Source organism: Sarcophilus harrisii, chromosome 6 (genome assembly GCF_902635505.1).
Source record: "Sarcophilus harrisii chromosome 6, mSarHar1.11, whole genome shotgun sequence".
NCBI classification, from domain to species: domain Eukaryota; kingdom Metazoa; phylum Chordata; class Mammalia; order Dasyuromorphia; family Dasyuridae; genus Sarcophilus; species Sarcophilus harrisii.
Window position 1 is genome coordinate 143,644,606 of NC_045431.1, and position 16,191 is coordinate 143,660,796.

General features: G+C 36.1%; 1 protein-coding gene across 6 annotated transcripts in view; it reads left to right on the forward strand.

Moving 5' to 3' along the window:
* The window catches only part of RAP1GDS1 (Rap1 GTPase-GDP dissociation stimulator 1), a 208,989-nt gene that overhangs the window by 159,609 nt on the left and 33,189 nt on the right, over nt 1-16,191 (forward strand). For all 6 annotated transcript variants that reach the window (XM_031941855.1, XM_031941854.1, XM_031941858.1 and 3 more), the window contains 2 exons: nt 131-259; nt 13,697-13,822. In XM_031941855.1, the coding sequence (XP_031797715.1) occupies nt 131-259; nt 13,697-13,822 (255 nt within the window). The remainder of the gene's footprint in view (nt 1-130; nt 260-13,696; nt 13,823-16,191) is intronic.

The following is a 16,191-nucleotide window of genomic DNA, read 5'->3' on the forward strand; positions in this document are numbered from 1 at the left end:
AAAAAAATGGGAGTCTTTATTTTTTGCATATCTTACAGATTTCTACTATTTTGTCAGTTCCCAGCTTTATTAATATTTTGTTTAATAACTTGTCCTGATTTTTGTTTTTTGTTTTTTTGTTTTTTTATAGATGCCCTACAAGCTCAACTTATCAATATGGGTGTTATTCCTACATTAGTGAAATTATTAGGCATCCACTGCCAAAATTCAGCTCTTACAGAGATGTGCCTTGTTGCATTTGGCAATTTAGCAGAACTCGGTAAGTCTTTAGTCACAAGTCAAAGCATACCTTCCATTTAGTAATATTTTGGTGAATTGAAGATGTTTGTATTAGACTAAACAAATGTAAATTGTATGCAAATATTCCTTTTCATGATGTTACCATATTGTGTAAGCAACTATAATTGCCCTTTGAACTTAAGTTTACTCACTACAAGGAATATTTTACATTCTAAATGACACATTTTAAATGATTTGTACTGTATCTTCACATTTTTACATAAGGTTGCCTCTGTAATGAACAATTATGCAATTTGAGGATTAGAAGAGAATGTAATTAATAAGTTTGTATCTGAATTGTTAGCTAATATAATACCAGGTTTTAACACTAAAGAGGAAAGAAGTATTTTATTCAGTAGAGAAGGAAAAAGTGAGTTGTCAAAGAGTAAATTTAGTGATAAAAATTTTTGTAGACTACATTCTGACCTTCCTTATCCTATCCTTAAAAAGATACTTGACTTGGTCATCAATAGAGCCTGCCCTGCATCAGAGCCATAAATGTTGAATTGTATATTTGTATGCTCTCTTCTGCCAACTCTTAGTTCCTTGTTTCAAATTTAGAGGATTAATCTCTTATCCTTAACCACTGGAGAACCAGCCATAACTGGTTCTTCTGGCTTATTGGATGCTTCACATACTTGGAATTATATCTCCCACCAGAATGTATTTGCGCAAACTGATTCCGTAGCTCCTGAATCCTTCTTCCCTGTTCAGTTTTGTCTCCAAGTGCTAGAACCAGAGTTTATTTGTTCTTGGCACTAAATAAAATTTAAGTCATTCTTATATAGCTTGGGGGTACACCTCCTGATATGTGAGTATACTTGCTTATATGTCCTTTCTTCCTTTGCCCTCACCTCATTTCCACCAGCCATCACTGTTCCATCCCCAGTGCATCCCCATGCTCTTTTCCAACTTCCATCATTTTAGTGAAACAGAGCTTTTACTCTTCTGAATTAGGGAGGAAAGGGGGACTTTGTATCCTTTTTATTTTGCAGGATGTCTTTTTTTTTTTTTTCCTAAAATTATAGGATAGAACAGAATATGTTGCTTAACTTAACTCTTAAGAAGGAAAACAGTAATAATCCCTTGGAGAAGCAGTGATGGCTAAGAGATTATGTCTCTATAATTGCACACTGAGCTTTCTTTTCACCATATATGACTCAGAAATTCCAAGTTCAAAAGCTGCCCATGGCACTTGGTGACACCTCCTCCCTCAATACTCCCACCTCAGTTGAGCTGTAGGTGCCTTTCATCATTGTTCACACCTTACTTGATCCAAGCAAAAACTCTCTCTTTTCTTGTTTAATAATTCAGGGAAAGGAACTAATAGTGAGTATTAAAATAAGGCAGGCCTCATCCAGAGCCAGTGTACAAAAGGAATTTGGACTCAAGGGGGTTTGATTGGAGGGATCCTTCGTAGAAAGGCCCAGGTTTTCTAGAAGTTCCCTCTTTCCTGGTCAATACGTTCTAGTCCTTCATGACCAGTCCAGTCATGGACTATGGTTTATTGTGGGTTATGTAAGTTCATGGCAACTGGATTCCTAAGAAAAAATTATCTGACATACAGTTTGACAAGGAATTTTTTGTAGAGCCTCATTAAAAGCAATCTTTATTTCACTTTTAAAACAAATGGTTGCTAGAGCAGATGAGCTGCTTCCTGGGAGAGGAGAGAATTAACTACTTTGATTAACTAAGTATATCTAGTGAATTAATAAATGATATGGACTGATAAATGAATATACTGAATTTAATTGGTCTCATTGATGCCCCTGAGATCAGTCAAATCAGTTGATTAATTGAGCAATTACTATGTTTATAAAAATATGTAAAGTATTCATTTCAAGCCTAAGCCCACTTAGTTTATACATCACAGGATCTTGTCCACTGTGTAGAAAATAATTTCAAATTCAGTTCAGTCACCTTACAAATGAAATGCAGAAAGCTAGGTGCTGTGGTTACAAACATGAAGCCAGATATATTTCTCTCGTGGAACCCACCATCCAGTTTTGGGGGGAGGAACTAAAGGGAAAAAATAGACACACACACACAAACACACACACACACACACACACACACACACACACACACGCGCGAGCAGAATATAGCTTGTTATAAATTGGATTAGAGAGATTGGAACAAAGTGATATTAAAAATTTAAGATGGAAAAACTCACTTTTACCAGGGAGGAATCAAGGAAGAGACTTAAGAGGCTCACTGGAAGACTGTTTTAATAGTCCAGTTTTGAGATAATGAGAACCTAACCCAGTATTGCAGCAATGAGGTGATGAGGATCCCCGTTGCTGTTTGTGCAGGTTTTGTGAAAGAATTTGCAACTCCAATAAATACAGGTACAAAGTTTGTGATAAAAAAAAAGGGGGGGGGGGAGGGATTTATTGACACTAAGAAAATGGCTTGCTAAGAAGACAGCTTTCTTAGTGGGCAAAGAATCCTGTTAGGATAATTTTTTGTTTGCAAAGATGGATTGACACTGAGAAGAAAATATCTTCCACAGTGAGCTAAGTCCAGAAGGAATTGCCTTCTTGATTAGGAATTAGCAAAAGTGGGTTAACAGCCCCATCCCCCACCCCCAGTCTTGGCCTGGAGCTAGGGAGCCATTTGAGCCACTCAGTAGAGGTTGACTATGCTTTAGGCTGAGATTTTCAATTAAATGAGATTATCTGGGAGTTGTCTGGGAAAGTTGTACCCCTCCCAGAGTTTGAGAGTCGGGAATACCCTATCCCCCCAAGGGGGACATAGTTTACTTCAGCCCCCCCAAAGGGACACAATTTACATCAAGGGTGTAGGGGGTAATTAACTGAGTATGAAGAATGGAAGCATGAAATCGAAATTCCCAAGTTTCAAGCCAGAATTCAAGAAATTACAGAAAATGCTCAATATGTTATGATTTTATTATCTTTTTTTAAACATAGACTTCTTTCCATTTATCTCTAAATAAAAGACCCTTGGTGTTATTTTTTATTTCTTTTTTTACCTTTTTTTGTGAGTGTATTCTTGTTTACTGTATATCTAGAGTACTTTTATATGTTTTTCTTTCTGTTGTGAGTATAACTAAAATTTTGAATCAATTATTTTTGTCTTCATCACTGACTTAAAAGAACGCAGCCATTAAAAATTTTATTAGAGATGATGGCAAGGCGTTTCATTAACTCATTTGTAGTATTTGACTACTTATACTATTCTGAGTATGTTTTTGCCCAGAAAATAGGGAGACTCCTCGTATTTGTAATATATTCTGGGACAACCTACACCCTTCTTTAAAAAAAAAATAGAAAAAGAAAAATACATCTTGTTCAAGTATACATTAATTGTTTCAGAGTTGTCCAAATAATAAGTTGGAGATAGAAAGATGTGTAATTATGGGCTAATTCTGCATATTTTATTCCCTTTTTAGGGATTAGAGGGCATTTAAGAATCATTTACTTTTAAATGCAAATACCCTTTTCATGAATCCCCCTTAACCATAATTTGGAGAGTGGTGATGGTGGTGGTAGCTGTACTTTAAAGTCTGATGTCTCTTTGTGATGACCTTAAATTCTTGAAGAGCACACCAATAATCTGTATTAGTATTCCCACTAAATAATCAAGGATCCTTGAAGTACTATTATAATGATGATTATTAATAGTAGTAGCAGAAATGATTTAGCACAACAAACATTTATTTGATAAATTTGAATAGGGTTTTATGGTAATGAAAAGCTTTGCCTGTTTATTCTATGTCTCACTTGATCCACACAACATTCCTTCTTGTGAAAGTATTCTTATTCTTATTTTATAGATGAAGAAACCATGAATGAGAGGTTGTATAATTTGCCTAAGGTCACATAGATAAATTCAGACTCAGTTTTTTGATTCCCAAGTGCAATATTCTTTAAATTATATGATATCACCTTCTAATAGCTTATCTATTGATCAGTCACACTTTTTCTTTTTTAAATTTATATTTATTTATTTTTAGCGTGCCTTAAAAAAAAATTTTTTTTTTGAGTTCTGAATTTTCTCCTTCTTAAACCACTTCCCCACTCATTGAAAAGGTAGGAAATGTGGTATCAGTTATACATGTTAAATCATGCAAAACATATTTCCATGTTGCAAAAGGAAAAGGCAAGAAAAATAAAGAAAAAGTTATGCTTCAATCTGCATTCAGCCTCCATCAGTTCTTTCTCTGGAGGCAGATAGATAGCAGGACAATTACCATTACTGGGGCTTGAGTTCTATTGCTTTATCTAACTATGCTAGGTCAAGGGGCCTGAATCTCTCCTCTTCTCTTCTAAGACAGAATATTGCCTTAAACTTGAACTCTGTTGCATTGCTGGGGCCTGATTCTTCCCTCATATGACTATGCCCCAATCTTTCTCCTTTATACAAGGAATTGCTGACTGCCTGCCTTATCACTGTCCTATATTTGTTAGGAGTTCTGCGGGTGCTATTACTTCTGGGTTCTAAGTCTGCCTTCCTGTGATAGGTCAGGCTGGCCAGAATACCTTACCCTTGCCTGGTCCACCATAGTTAATCATGCCAGAAACTACCACACTGGATGGTTTTGGGAACACCAAAGGATTCTGGCCAATTATACCAGGGCCTCAGTTCTACTTCCTTTTAATGGTAATCCTCCTGCTACCAGTTGGCCCATTCTGATCTGCCACCAAACTCTGAATGTCCAGGTCAGGATTATTCATCTAGCTTTAGGGAAAGACAAAAAATGAGAGTCCTCTAAACTAATCTGTGTATTCTGTCTGCCATGTATGAGTGTTTTGTTTGTTGTGTGCAGAGGTCTCTCTCTGGAAGCTCCAGATGAGAGTGAGAGTGAAAACTTTTTAAACTGATGCAGCAGTTCTGCTTGTGCTCAGTCAGTAACTAGGATAGAGTTAGCTCATATATCCATATCTTCAATCCCAAAAATGTCTCTGGGTTCCATTGTCCTCCCAAATGCCTCTCATAATGGTTTGCACAAAAGAATCATAACCAAGTCAGTGAGGCACAATTCTAATTGGTACTTCAAATACCAAATTAAAATTAAGTAAAAATAACCTCAAACAGTTCCTTTAATATAGTTGTTAGATAATCTTAAAATACTGGGATCTCCTTAGGTTTGAACACATTGCTACACTGTTGGGTTCCCTTGTGTTACTCCTCAGTTGGCTGTCTGTTTATATTGTTATTAGACTGATGACTACTTGTTAAGCTACATTGTCACTTCTAAAAAGTTGTTCAAAACAGCATACCACAATCACAGTATAGTTCTTTAAAATGTACTCTATATTCCATCAATCTCTCTTGACTGAATGGCATAGTTTATAAACCTGCAGATATTGGGATGTTGGTATTACAGATATTGGAGTACTTCACCAGCACCATTTTTAAAGCTATCCCCAAAAGTACCATTGGGAGCATGGAGTCCTCACTTTTCTGCACTGCCCATCCTTCAATTGAATGAGCTCATTCTAGTCCGACTCTGTATGACCACACAAATTGTCTGAGCTGGAAATGACTTAGTTCAGGTCCTTAGTAATTGATGTTTGTTATTAAGGCAATTTGCGACAAGTGTTAGTCATCCAGCATGGATAAAAGGAAATTTACTTTAGCCCTAAGCAGGAGATGAATATTCAGGAGAGATATACACTGAGGGCATCCCAAATGTGTTCAGCTGAGAAAACCCTCCTTGCCTGGGTTGCCCATTATCGTTCATCAGCCAAGCTTGGAGAATTCATGTAGGTTTTCCTGGCTGTTTTGTACTCCTGCAGCTAGGAAGTGATGTAAGCAGCCTTGAACCTATATAGTCCCCTTGAATTAACCAAGACTCCAGAGGGATCTCAATACCTTTTAAGGAAAAATTAGCCGCCTGTATGGGGAGAAGAGTTAAGCTATTATTGCTATCACCACACTAGGCTTTTTAGGTTAGGCTGAAAGTGATGAAAAAAATACAAAAATTTCATAAATATGGTGCCTTACAGTTTCCTATGCAGTCATAAGAAAGTACATAAAATGTACACATGTATACCTTTCTCTTTCAGACACATATACTGTCTTTTTTCTTTATAATTAACTGATACAGTATTCAAGGATTGCTCTATCCCTAAATTAGGATCTCTTATTGTTGCAATTTGAATGTAGGTGATTTTCTGTGAGTATTAGGCATTTAAAAATAATATTCAAGTCCTTTATTTGATGGCAAAGGCCTCTCTAAATGAATGCTTTGTGGTAAGTCAAGCTTAGTCTATAGCAGGAAGGGAAAAGAAACACACACATGATTTTGGTATCCAAATGAGATGTTTTTTTTAAAAGGCTATTCTGAGTACCTAGTCAGTGTAGACCTCTGGAGATCTGGTGGTGAGGGAGAAGAGAAGATGCTATGGTCTTTCAAAAGCTCCAGATTATAATAGTAGAGCGGCGACACCCAACATGACTTCCTCCTTTTCACTTTTCCAGGTTTCCAAGAGAATGAGGGTTTGGGACAGAGGTAGAGGAGAGTAGTGATTGATGGGGAAGCAGGGTTTTATCTGTTACCATTATTTCCAGATCTTCCATTTGAAATTTTGAGCATTATAGTTACTTAATGGAATAAAAGAGAAAGAAGAAGCTATCGGGAAAGAGCCTCACTTATCCCATGGATAACTTTGAACATGTCCTCAGAACAAACTTGGTTTTTATGGCTTTGTCTGATTTTTTTGAGAAGCCCTTCCTTGCATCAGTAGTCAAGATTTCATACAAAAAATAAAGGTATCCAAATTTATGTCATGAACTTCTGATATAACTCATTCTCCTGAAATAGGCTGATATTCACTCAGAACCTTTTATTCAGTACTTCTTCACTAAATTGTTTTGCTTATGTGATGTGGGTCACTAGGTAAGAGCCTAGGCCTAAAACAGACTCTAAGACAAACTCCCAGTATCTCTAGAACTTAACTCCAAAGAATATGGAAGGTCTAATAGCTGGGATGGTCCTCAATTAGCTGGAGCTACTTTCTTTTTAACAAAGTCTCTTTTATCTTAGATCTTTTCATCACCCATTCTTTCCAACTTTTATTGCTCACAAAAATCTATCTCTTTCTGGAAATCATATCCCTAGACATGTTAAGCTGGAAAGAATCAGCCAGATCTTTTCTACCCACCTATTACTCCCACACGTGCCCTTTTCCGTAATCACTCTTCACTATGTCCTCCTTTGAAGTTTACTAATTTGTCTGTACCACTCTGTTGAGACATAATATAATAATTTTGTTACTCAAAGAGTCTTCGAACCGATTCAATCCTGGGCTATTTTCTCTACCTATTCTTCCTGTCTTGTGCCCAGACAAGGACTTCATATATGTTTGTGGACATATGACCTAATTCACCAGACTCCCTAAAGCCCATGATTTATATCTTCATCACTGTACCTCTTATACCCACAGAGGTCCTCATGCCTTAGACCTCTCCAAATTGTTAGCATTTATATAGTGCTTTAAGGTTTGCAAAGTTCTTTACAAATATTATCTCACTTTATTCTCGTAACAATTTTGGGAGGAAGGTTCTCTTATTATCTCGATTGTATAGATGAGTAAATTGAGACAAATAGAGGCCAAGTGACTTGCCCCAGTGTCACAAAATTAGATTTGAATATAAGTCTTGACTCCAGGCCCACTGTTCTATGTATTCTGTCATCTAACTATCATCCATACAGCAATAATGGAGACTGTTAAATTTCCCCCTTATTATAATCCCATTTTTTCTATTTTTTTGTCTTTCCCTCACTCTTCCTGATTCTATTGGTTGTCCTCACCATAACCTCCAGTTTCTCCATTCATCTCTGTTTTCATGATCAGTCACTTTTTCTCGGCCTTGCTGAGCATCTTTTCACTTTTGAGCCTCCTCAGAAAAAGGTCATCCAGAGAGATGTCTGAATGCATATTTTAAAACCCCATTGTATCTACACTTAGGCTGTGTTCCTTTACTGTTGTCCTTGAGCAAGAGGCGGCCTTTCTTTGTGTTATGGCCAACCCCTTTAATTGTGCCTTAGATTTTATCTCCTATATCAGCTTGCCCCCTTGATCGTTCCTTCGCTCATCTTCGTTCTGTCTTAGCCACTGGCTTCCTTACTCTATAAATGTGCCAAATCTGATTCATCCTTAAAAAAAAAATCTTCAATGAGGACTCCCATATCCTCTCAAGCCATCGTATTCTGTGTCTCTTTTCAAACTGCCAAGACTTAACTGTCTATTCCTCTTGCCTCCGCTTTCTCTTGCACTTACTCACTTCTTAGTCATCATAATCAATCAGACTTCTGGCTCCACACAACTCACTCTGCTGAAACTGCTCTAAGAATCCAAGGTTGTATGTTCTCATTCCTCTGTCAAAACAAATCATTAGTTGCCACTTGTCTCTTAGTTTCTGTGTACTTTCTCAATTGTCTTGTTTCTTGATCCTTTTGAAACAGTTTGTCCTGTTAGCCATGTCTTCCTGAATGCTTTTTCATCACTTAAGTTCCATGACATCACTTTTTCTTCCTGCCCATCTGATCATTTCTTTTCCATCTTTTTTGCTGGTTTCCTTTTCTCCATTTGATACTTCCCTCAAAATTCTGTTCTTTCTATTCTCTTTTGGTGATTTTATCTGGTTTCTGGACTCAGTTATGGTCTCTCTGCAAATTACTCCTAAATCTCTCTATCCAGTTATGGTCTTTTTTTTATAATCTTGGAATCATTCTTTATTCTTCCAATTCTTTGAACCCAATATCCAATCAAATGCTAAATCTTGTCACTTTTAGCTATTCAGCACTTTCAGTATCCTTACATTTTTATCTACTTTTTGGCAGTTGGTCTCCTTAGTTCCTTTCTCTCTCCTCTCTAATTCTAATTAACTGCTAAAATAATATTCTTAAGTCTTGATGATGGACATTCTTGCTTAAGAACTTTCAATAATTCTGTATTGCTAATAGGATAAAATACAAATATCTCACTTTGGTATTTCAGAACCTCCACTATCTGGCCTTCCAACTCTTCCAACATTTTCTCACATTATTTGCACACCTACATTCTACATTCCAGCTGAACTGAGTGAATTGCTAGTTGTTTCTAGAACTTCATAGTCAGCCACTCATTTGTACAAAGCCTATAATGTACTCTTGTCTCATCTTTTCTTTGAATATTTTGGTTTCTTCAAGACCAAAGTCAGATTGATGTCTTTCTTTATGGCTTCTCTAATTCCTTAGTTGTTAATTCTCTCTCCATCCATAAAATCATTTGTATTTACTCTTCTCTTTACACAATTTTTATCTCTCTTGTTAGATTAAAAGCTCCTTTTGGGAAGGAGTGCCATTCTCTTTCCCTCATACCCCTGCCTTAGTGCCCAGAACAAAGATTTGTCGAATTAAAATGGGGAAATAGAAGTAGTAGAAAGTTGGTCTGATTTGACTGGATAGGGTACTTGAAAAAGATAAAACTGGAAAAGGGAGAATGAAGACAGACTACATAGGACCTTGATTATTAAACCAAAAAGTTTACATTGCATTCCTCAGAGAGTAGACTTATTTAGAAAGATCTTCCTATTTAGATATTAAATAGATAAGAGTTCCCTTGATAGAAACAGCATGATTAGAATAGGGGAAGCTGAAGAAAGACAATGATGCATTCCATTTTGGACATGGTGAGTTAACAATGAGAAGTTGTGGGAAGCTATTCAGGAGGAACTTCTTTTGGACTTTAGAGACTTTAGAAAAGACCATAACTGGATATAGAGATTTAGGAGTAATTTGCACATAGACCATAACTGAATCCATGAAACCAGATAAAAATCATCAAAAGAGATATTTAGATAGATGTTCCTTAAAAATGTCAGCTGTAAATTATGAAATGGATTAGAGTAGATGAGATTAGAGTCAAGGAGACTGTTTTTGCCAATTATCAGAACTGGTGGAGGTCAATTGTGTAGTGGTTGTGGTCTTGGACAGGACAGTCACAATAGGTACATGTGTTAGGGCCTGGGGCCCTAACCATTGTTTGTGTGTGAAAGGGACAGAGTATAGGCGAGAACTCTAATCTAAATCGGACTACTATTGACAGAAAAAAATTCGGGAGAAGGAACAGATTTTGGAAATGGAAAGATAGTGAATTCAGTATGTTGAATTTGAAGTGCTAGTGGGACACCGAAGTGAAGAGGATATCCAAAAGGTCCTCTGACAGCTTACTGGAGAAAAGGCTGGCCATAGGTTTGGGAGTCCTCACAGGGCTAGGGTTTGAAGCCTCGAGAGTCTGTAATGAGTATAGGCTAAGAGGTAGAAAATGTTTACTTTTAGATGATAGGAGAAGAAAGTACCGTCAGAGACAAAAGAACCCAGGGACATGCTATAGGAGGCAGCATGGTGTAGTAGAAACGAGTTCTTCCATAAACGACCTGGATTCAAATTTTCCTGCTGAGATTTATTACCTGGATTTCAGTTTTCTCCTATCTAAAATGAAGGTATTGAACGTCCAGCTTCAAATCTATGATTTATATGACAGAAGCCAAGGAAAAAGGATTAAGAATGAGGGGCATCTGGGGCAGCTAGATGGTGCAGTGGATAGGGCACGCACCAGTCTTGAAGTGAAGTCAGGAGGATCTGAGTTCAAATTTGGACTCAGACACTTAACACTGCCTAGTTGTGTGACCCTGGGCAAGGCACTTAACCCCAATTGTCTCAGGGGGGAAAAAAAAAAAAAGAATGAGCAGCATCTGTCCTAAGGCTTAATTAAAGTAATTTACTGACTTATTTGAAGGAATCTGGCAATGAAGAGGTCAATGATGTCATCTGAATAGAAACCAGATTAGAAAGTGCTGAGGAGAGAGACAGAGAATACAGATTACACATATTCCCTTTAATATAAACTTTTCCCTGAGCTGAAATAGAGAACAATCTACTTTGTCTCAAGACTGTTTTGAAGAGAGGGCAGGCTTTATAAATGTCATCAATAACTTCTTTTACATAGGACTTTTCACCTAACTTGAAATCAGAAATTTAATATAGTAATTATAGACCACAAATATACATACACCTCTACCTATAAATATATTTCAGACTATTTAAGGCATTTGAAAAACCAAAGCTGTTCTTTCCAGAAATGCGGAAGAGAAAGGGAGGATCAGAGGGTTCTACCTCTTGCTCTTGATAGGACCCCAGAGGCCATTTTGCTCAACTTCTTCATTTGGATATGGAAAGCAAGGTCCAGGGGGTTAAGTGATTTCCCTGAAGTCACATAGTATGTGTCAGAACCAAGATTCACATCCAGGTTTTGTGACTCTTCAGTTCATTTCCCTTTAGACTACACTGCAGAGATGATAATTCACTCAAGGCAATGGCGGATTGTAGTAGAGCTAATGTCTGAAATATAAGCTATATCAACAAGATTGTTATTTATTCTCTGGGTGCACATCCCTTTCTGTCTGAATGTGTGTCTGTCCATGCATGCCTCATTGTTGATTTTGCTGCCAAGTGGATAAAATGTATCTTAATATAAACAGACTTATGCTTTTGACAGGTCCCTGAACAGTAGAGTCACTTTGGTTAAATTGATGCCAATTTTTATTTTAAAATTTTAGATAATGAAAAAGGAATCTGTGTTGTCAGTTCACCTCAAATAACTAATACTGAAATTATATATATAGCAAATATATATAGATATAAACATACATAAACATGTTTTTAGTAACAATGTTTTATGGCTAAGAAATTATTATTTGAAAAAAATACAAAGTTAGACATTTCTAGAAACCAGTATTTCTTTTTCTTTCCAAATGGTATCCCTTAATTCAATCCTCAAATCATATTAGAAATGAAGCTTCTTGTTGAAAGGCTTGTGAAAATCTAGTGATTCAAATGTCAGAATGTCCTGGCTATGTTCCATGTTGGTCATATCATTCTGCCCACCTGAGTTTCTTCTGAAGTATCAGTTGAAGATGCAATCCTTTAACTCCTGTATTAAATAACAGTATATTGTTGCTCTGTGCTGTCAAATATAAGCTAAGTACAATCCTAGGGGAGATTGTGAAGTTTTATGTTAGTTTCAGTTTGATAAATGTTTTGGGCACTGGGATATGGATTGGAAATGTAAGAATGCAAGAATGTTAATGCTATGTTTTGATAGAGGAATGAAAGCCAGTAACTGGATACAAGACTACCTTAGCCATGTCAGAATTGATTTCATGCTTGTGAAATTAATTTCATTTCAAAAAATGCCTGGAGCAGAATAACAGTAGATAATATGTAGGCTTTACACCATCTTCATCTTTAATAAACTGTCTCCTTAGGAGGAATTGTGGTTCTTGGAGAGCTTAAATCTTGGGGCTTTGGGGGATTTCTTGAAAAAGATCTTTGACCCTTCCCCTACTCTGTGAAAATAAAGGGAATCTTACACACACACTCTCTCTCTTTTCATCACATTGGTATCCTTCTGCCAAATGTTTCAACTTACTAAAAGTAGTGGAGCAGTAATGACTCAGATCTGTTCTAGATAGCACTTTCTGTTGATTCTTTCTCATACCTAAAAACCACTCTTCTTTTGCCTCTGTCTCTTTGAAATTCCTGACTTCTTTTGAGACTCAGTTAAAAGGCTTCCTTCTGCAGGAGGCTTTTCTTGATCTATATTCTCCATTCTCAACCTTATTCCAACTTCTAATGCTTTCTTTTTCAAGATTACCTCTTGTGGGTATCTTTTGTGTATCTACGTAAGTGTATAAATATCTGTTTGTGCACTTATTTTTATGTACCTGTCTCCCCATTAGAATGTGAGCTCCTTAAGAGCAAGAACTACTTTTTTTCCTTCTTTTTATCCACAGTACTTGGTATGTAGTAAGCATCTAATAAATGCTGATTGATGCATTGATTCCTTTTCTAACAATACTTTTTAAGATGCAATAGAGAGAAATCTTCATTCCCTGGACCATCTGCCATAGAGGAATGGGTTTCTCAAAGATAAGAGGTCAGAATCTGGATGAGCGTGCCCCAGCGGGCCTACCCACCCTGGTAGTAATTTCTGGTGTAATGACGCCAGAAATAAGAATGTTAGCCTAATATTTTAGAAAAGTTAAATGAAGTTAGACATGACTTAATTTTTCTGCTTTGATGGAAGGCCTTGAAACTCTGAGTTTATAACTTTACAATTTCACTGTTACTATGACAACCTATACCTTATGTGACTGTAGAAATTTAAAGCCTTGAGGATGATAATTTGGGTCAGTACATTTTTCCCTTCAAGCCTCCAACATCTTTTCTTTTACTCAGGCAATATTAAGTATCAGGCTGAATTGTTTCTGTCCTTTAAAGAGAGTATGTACATCTATGACTCATAATACAGAATGACCTGGGAATGAATTGTGAATGAAGTAGAAAAACAATTTCAGAACTTTGCTTGTTTACTGTACTTTAAATTTTCCTCTTATTTTGCAGAGTCGAGTAAAGAACAATTTGCATATACAAACATCGCGGAAGAGTTGGTAAAACTCTTCAAGAAGCAGATAGAACATGATAAAAAGGAAATGATTTTTGAAGTTTTGGCTCCTTTGGCAGAAAATGGTGAGGAAATAAATGGACCTTTCTCACTGATGGTGTTCTTTCAGCTTCTCTGATGAATTCTGATTGCTGCAAGCTATTTAAGGCTTTCTATGTCCTATTAATAGATCTTGATTTATTTCACACTTACTATATTAACATAAATTAGAATTAGAAAGTGATAGTAGTAGGTCTATTTGGGGCCATATCTTCACTTTTTTTTTTTTTTTTTTAAGATCAGACACCTGGGAACTGCAAAGATTTAAGTGACTTGCCCAATTCAAATTTGCAAAGCAACAGAGCTAAGATTTGAACCCAGTCCCTCTGGCATCAAATTCAAGGCTTTGTCTGTTCTATATACCACACACCCTCTACCTCTGGCATGGTCTGTATTAGCTATTTCAGAGCTATTAATGAATCACACTGAATGAACAGAGCAGACAATTTAGACCTTTTTTTTTTTTTTTTAAACCAAACATTGGTTCATATGTCCCATTGTATTGTACAATCCATGCCAGAATAAATCTCTACTTTTCATGGTCACATAGTAAATGTTCAGTGCTAAAGAGGGTAAGAAAAATTCAGAGGATTAACCAGAGCTGGAAGAGACTTTCCATTTAATCTGATCCAATTCCCTCACTTTTCAGATAAGGAGACTTGGGCCCAGAGAGATTAAACATGCTCAAGATCACACAGAAATCTTAATGCATGATGATTGAGTGGGTGCTCAGGTTAATCATTTTTAGTTTATCTGAAACTGTTGGTCCTCTAGTAGAATATATGTTCCTTTAAGGCAGATGCTATTTCTATATTGCTTTTAACTTTCAGTGACACTATGTACTGTGTCATGCACATAATAGGCAATTAAAAGTGGTAAGTAAATTAAACTTAAATTTAGAACTTCCTTGTCATTCTTTCCAAATTATATTTGTCAATACTCTGATTTTTTCTGTGATTATTTTAGATTCGCAAAAAGTTTGCTTTGATAGTGTAGAATGGATTAGCTAATACACTGATATCAGGACCTAGAAACAGCTCTTTTGTCATTGCAAATGAAAATTAGTTTCTTTGTTGGGTTTGACCTATGAAAGAACAGTACAAGAAATGAACACTTGTAAAGAAAAATACCTTTTCCTTAAAAAAGATCTCAAATGCTGATTAAAACTAAAACTTGAGTGAGATGAAATAGGACAACTTTCACTATTAATGCCTTCACCATCACACTGTCACTCATAACAAATCAAGTTTTTTCATATTATTTATATACTTGAAAGGAAAAAAAAAAAGATGTGATTGATATTTTCTTTTTTAATTGCATGAAAATTGGTGTGTGTGTGTGTGTGTGTGTGTTTTAACTAAGTGTTAATGATGGCCTTATGATATGTAGCTTACTTTTTTCTGGATTAGAATTTCATTCACAAATACTATGTCTAACATCTTCTAGAATATTTCAGAATCATGACATCTTCACTTCTTTGTCATCATCTTCTCCTGGCCTGTTTTACAGCTTTGCAATGGATTATAGCCTTTGTAAACTTGTAAGGGAACCTGCCTATATATCTAGGTACATAAAATAACATTACTCCTTGTGTTAACAGTTATCTCTGTACTTAGTCTTTCAGTGTTTAAATATGGTGGAACTCCCACTCTAAAAAATAATATGTACAATCTATATATTCCAGATTTTATTTCAGAATTCCATCACAATTTTTTAATTCGAGTCAGAGCACATTTACAGTCCAGTATTCGGTAACCAAGGAAACGCCCTACTTTCATTGTTATTTGGTGCAAATGCACCTATTTAAAAATTATTCTGGTTGAACATTCTCTGTATTCTTATGAACTTTATAGGGTCAGTGATTTAGGGGCAGGATAAAACCAGAAATTTTGTACTAGGAACTAACTAAATAGGTGACCGTAAAAGGTATTCATAATTGTTCCTTTTTCATGATTTTCTTTAGTCATGGTCCTTATGGTAGAAAAGAGGGCACTGAGGAGGAAGATTGGAATTGCTCAGCACAATGAAATAGCCCTGTTCTTCTCTTCTACAGACCTCCTGTTCATCTAATTCTAAATACTTGAGAAACTCTTAACAAAATCAACAGAAATACTGATGTTTCTTTTGAATATCTGTGACAAAGGTGATCTGTAGGTTGAATTGAATATCATGAGTGAATGATTAATTCACAGAGAGAACACAAATACAGGCATTATATAATAATAGCATTTGATTTGACAAATATTTATTAAGGGCTGACTTTATGCAGGAGCAAAGAATTTAAACCTTGAAAAGGACAAAGTGTTTTTGCTCCAGGAGCTCACTGCCTTGTTTGAGGTGGGTGAAAACATTCGGCAAGTTTAATTCAACCATTATTTATTAAATTACCCATCAT